Source organism: Anabas testudineus, chromosome 19 (genome assembly GCF_900324465.2).
Source record: "Anabas testudineus chromosome 19, fAnaTes1.2, whole genome shotgun sequence".
Lineage (NCBI taxonomy): Eukaryota > Metazoa > Chordata > Actinopteri > Anabantiformes > Anabantidae > Anabas > Anabas testudineus.
In genome coordinates, this window is record NC_046628.1 from 18,224,188 (window position 1) to 18,229,354 (window position 5,167).

The window sequence follows — 5,167 nt, forward strand, 5'->3', positions numbered from 1 at the left end:
CCCACCATCACTCCCTGAGGAGGAGACACGGGTCAAACACCTGAGAGTACCTCCATCTTATTTCAATGTGACAAACTGGGTTTTCTTGTTGTTCACCTGGTGCCTTGGCCGGCCCACGATAGACGGGAACACGGCTCTGGGAGCATCGTCTCCGGCAAACCCGGCCTTACAGAGACCAGATCCGTTATCACAGACCAGAGCGGTGCTCTCCTCATCATCACACATGACTGCAGGGGGCGCTGTGGACGAGCAACGACACTACGACACCGACTCACACTGAGGACAGACAGAGAGAGAAAAGTGATCACAAGTTACTGATAAGGACAAACATCCGAACAGAACTTAAAATGTGTGTTTGTCCACTTATTGGGTCGAAGTAGACGCAGCATGAACGTCAGAGTAGGATTAACTGCAGACCTGCAGACCTGCAGAGTAGCGGACCAGCAGACCAGCAGACCTACAGACCTGCAGACCTGCAGACCTGCAGAGTAGCAGACCAGCAGACCAGCAGACCTACAGACCGACAGACCTACAGACCTGCAGAGTAGCAGACAAGCAGACCAGCAGACCTACAGACCTACAGACCGACAGACCGACAGACCTGCAGACCTGCAGACCTGCAGACCTGCAGACCTGCAGAGTAGCAGACCTACAGACCTGCAGACCAGCAGACCTGCAGACCACTTACGGATAAGTTCAAGTGGGTAAGTGGTAAACACAAACTGAAAAGTCCTGAAAGGTCCTGAAAAGTCCTGAAAGGTCCTGAAAAGTCCTGAAAAGTACTGAAAGTACTTAAAAACAATGAAAGTAGAAAATATGTAAGAGAAACATCAACTGCGTCTCAGCGTCCGACTCTAAAACCTAAAGTGACCCAAACTTGAGCTGTGAGGTTTTCACGTGACTCCACTGACACCCCCTCCTCCCCCCTCCCTGGACTACTACTGTATTTACTGAATGAACTAGGAACTCTGGGAAAACTTCCTAATTAGGACATGAAGCAGAGTCCTGCCTGTGTTTGGTATGCTCTCTCTCCCTGTGTTCACTCTACCTCACTCGCCCGCTGCTTTGCTCATTTTATGCCCCCCCCCCGCTCCCCCTGCCCCCTCCATCTGTCCTTCCTCGTCTATCTTCATCTCCGTCTCTCACTGAGAGACACAATCTCTTTAGACCATATTTAGTCATGAAATGTGGGAATCAAAGCTGTTTCTGCCAGCAGCAGCCTGTCCCTTTATTTTATCCACAGTTTACAACTAGTACTGCATTCAAGTAGAGTTTGAAGTAAAAGTATCTGGTTTTTCCTCTCCACTGTCTCCTGGTGCTGCTCAGTGGGGTTGTTGGGTACAACCCCATACATACATAATTGCCATAAACATAAAATTGAAATGTGTTTTTTAATGAATTTAAAGTTTCCTGCATGTGATGATTTTCCACAGTTTGATCAGTTTAAGTAAGTTTAAACAGTTTTTAAGTAAAATAATATGAGCGCAGCAGTAAAATGCTCAAACATTACAATACATTAACACATTAACAGGGCAGAAGAAATACTTTTACTTTCAGTATTACTTATACTCAGTACATGAATACTGGACCTTTACTAGTATTTTCTTCAGTGTGATAAAATAATCCAATAAGAAGTTTGGAAAAACAAACATAAATGATAATGACACATAAAAAATTAGGGAATGTTTGCCAAACTAACAAATTAAAGTGATCTAAATTGACCTTCAGTTCAAGAGTTAATTTCACTATGTTTATTACTTTTAATCTGCTTTATGAGGTTTCTTCACATCTGTAAAGATCAGCTTTGCTCAGTTCAGCTTGAATCTATAAACACGTGTTAAATCACTGCAGAAAACAGATTAATTCTCTTTCAGTTTAGTGATGACTGAATGAATTTTACATTGAAGAAAAATTATTTTGTGAGATATAATTTTAATATTTGAGAATTCTTTTGTCATGACCAGAACTTAATACATTTATTTTTACAGCTCAGTATAAAAACAATTGATTTAGTAACTAAATTAAATGTGTTATTATCTCTGGATGACAGACACTTAATAGTCTTATCAATAACACATATCTGATCAATATGTCCTGATCACCAGCTCAGCTGTTCGATATGTTGCTGTCACCAAACTGTCAGTCAGAATTCAGGGTAGTAAAGCAGAAAAGGCAACAACAGCTTCCTCTCAGCATCAGCATGGTCAAATATAACCAACCAAACTCCAGTCAAAAAAATCCAAACTTTTAACACACAAACATCAGCATAAAAATGAACCAGAATCATCTTCCAACACAGCCTGAATCACTGGAGAACTAAACTACTAAAAACTACAGTGAAGTCTGGTTTGCAGCTCTGAGTGAGCAGGTGCAACATGATGGAGCAACAGAGGAAGAGGTTAGAAGACAGGAGGTCGCAGGAGGTCAAAGAGGAGGTAAAGCCAAGAGGAGACAGAGGTGAGGAGAAAAACAACCTAAGGAGGCGAGAAGAGAGTGATGGGGGAGGAAATCCTTTGTACAAATAGAATGACTGAAAAGAAGCTGAATAAAGGAGGTGCAATGGTTTAGAAGAGGAGGTGAGACAGTTTAGGTGCAGATAACAAGAAAAGAGGAGGGAGGCAGAAGGGAGGTGATGCAGAAAATGAATTATATTTGAGGAGCAGGGAGGGCATTGGAGGACAAAGGAAAGAGGAAAGGAGGTGATGGAGGAGAAAAAGGAGACATGAGGAGGCAGGAGATGGGGCGCAGAATTTTACAGTGAGGGGAGGAAAGAGGAGGAGGAAATGTATTTTGAGGAGCACGAGTTTCTACAGTTAAACTAGGAGAAAAGAGGAGAGAAGCTTTTGTCTGGAGGAGAACAAACAGCAGAGGAGGTGAAGGTCACACTGAAAAGTGAACAGAGGAGAGAAAAGATGTGTTGAATATCTTCCACAGAGCAAGTAGAGAGGAGGCGACGGAGGAGGCGACGGAGGAGGTGACGAAGGACATGACAGAGGAGGCAAGAACAGAAGGTGACAGAGAAGGTGATGGAGGAGGTGACAGAGGAGGTGACGGAGGAGGCGACAGAGGAGGCGATAGAAGTTGATGAAAAGATGTGTTGACTATCTTCCACAGAGCGAATAGAGAGGAGGCAACAAGGCAACAGAGAAGGTGACGGAGAAGGTGATGGAGGAGGCGACAGAGAAGGTGACGGAGAAGGTGACGGAGAAGGTGATGGAGGAGGCGACAGAGAAGGTGACGGAGAAGGTGACGGAGAAGGTGATGGAGGAGGCGACAGAGAAGGTGACGGAGAAGGTGATGGAGGAGGCGACAGAGAAGGTGACGGAGGTAGGCAATGGAGGAGGCAACGGAGGAGGTGACGGAGAAGGCGATGGAGGAGGTGATGGAGGAGGCGACAGAGGAGGTGACGGAGGAGGCGACAGAGGAGGCGATAGAAGTTGATGAAAAGATGTGTTGACTATCTTCCACAGAGCGAATAGAGAGGAGGCAACAAGGCAACAGAGAAGGTGACGGAGAAGGTGATGGAGGAGGCGACAGAGAAGGTGACGGAGAAGGTGACGGAGAAGGTGATGGAGGAGGCGACAGAGAAGGTGACGGAGAAGGTGATGGAGGAGGTGACAGAGGAGGTGACGGAGGAGGCGACAGAGGAGGCGATAGAAGTTGATGAAAAGATGTGTTGACTATCTTCCACAGAGCGAATAGAGAGGAGGCAACAAGGCAACAGAGAAGGTGACGGAGAAGGTGATGGAGGAGGCGACAGAGAAGGTGACGGAGAAGGTGACGGAGAAGGTGATGGAGGAGGCGACAGAGAAGGTGACGGAGAAGGTGATGGAGAAGGTGATGGAGGAGGCGACAGAGAAGGTGACGGAGAAGGTGATGGAGGAGGCGACAGAGAAGGTGACGGAGAAGGTGATGGAGGAGGCGACAGAGAAGGTGACGGAGAAGGTGATGGAGGAGGCGACAGAGAAGGTGACGGAGAAGGTGATGGAGGAGGCGACAGAGAAGGTGACGGAGGTAGGCAATGGAGGAGGCAACGGAGGAGGTGACGGAGAAGGCGATGGAGGGGGCGATGGAGGAGGCGACAGAGGAGGTGACGGAGAAGGTGATGGAGGAGGTGAAATAGTTGAAGAGGAGACAGCAATGTTTTCCGCTGTTGTCAAACTTTTACCGAGAACCGAGGAGCAGAAAAGAGAAGAAGAGCCGGAGGAGGTGCCGGAGGAGGTGCTGAGGTCTTACCGTGGCAGTGCAGGGCCTGCTGGGACGTGGGGAGGGGGGCAGGACAGAAATGAGGGTCTGGACTGCAGTGACTGAGTTTATCAACCCTCCACCTCCTCCGGCCTTCCCTCCATCCATCCCTCCATCCCAAACATGGCCTGGGCCTCCTCCTTCTCCCTCCTCCCCTCACTCCCTCTCTCCCCAGCTTGATTCCTTATAGGGCAGACCCCAGGGGAGGCAGCCAATCAGGGGCTTACGGCGCCACTGGACTGTCTCCCATCATTCACGGCATTCCTCCTCATCCTCTTCCTCCTCCTCCTCTTCGTCCTCCTCCTCCTCCTCTTCCTCCTCATCCTCATCCTCTTCCTCCTCCTCCTCTTCCTCCTCATCCTCCTCCTCCTCATCCTCTTCCTCCTCCTCCTCATCCTCTTCCTCCTCCTCCTCTTCCTCCTCTGAGAGAGTTTAAAAATTCAAAACCTTTTTTACAACATCAAGTTTGATCCAAACATGAATCAGCTGCAGAGAAAACATGAAAACATCCAACAGCACAGAACACTGACCAGAGAACACTGATCAGAGAACATTAATCATTGATCAGAGAACACTGATCAGAGAACGCTGATCAGAGAACACTGATCAGAGAACATTAATCATTGATCAGAGAACATTAATCATTGACCAGAGAACACTGATCAGAGAACATTAATCATTGACCAGAGAACACTGATCAGAGAACATTAATCATTGATCAGAGAACGCTGATCAGAGAACACTGATCAGAGAACATTAATCATTGATCAGAGAACATTAATCATTGACCAGAGAACACTGATCAGAGAACATTAATCATTGATCAGAGAACACTGATCAGAGAACGCTGATCAGAGAACACTGATCAGAGAACATTAATCATTGATCAGAGAACACTGATCAGAGAACATTAATCATTGAT

At 46.9% G+C, this 5,167-nt stretch overlaps 1 protein-coding gene across 2 annotated transcripts in view; it reads right to left on the minus strand.

Annotated features, from left to right (window-relative positions):
• Window positions 1-4,342, minus strand: part of acta2 (actin alpha 2, smooth muscle) — a 7,393-nt gene extending 3,051 nt beyond the window's left edge. The window contains exons 1-3 of one of the 2 annotated variants that reach the window (XM_026350603.1): window positions 4,237-4,342; window positions 97-276; window positions 1-14 (exon numbers count right to left, since the gene is read on the minus strand). The exon at window positions 1-14 is cut by the window's left edge and continues 115 nt beyond it. In XM_026350603.1, the coding sequence (XP_026206388.1) occupies window positions 1-14; window positions 97-225 (143 nt within the window). In that variant the 5' untranslated portion in view covers window positions 226-276; window positions 4,237-4,342. Of the gene's footprint in view, window positions 15-96; window positions 277-688; window positions 861-4,236 lie in introns of those variants that run through there. The other variant, XM_026350604.1, reaches the window with a different exon arrangement.
• Window positions 4,343-5,167: the final 825 nt, after the last annotated feature.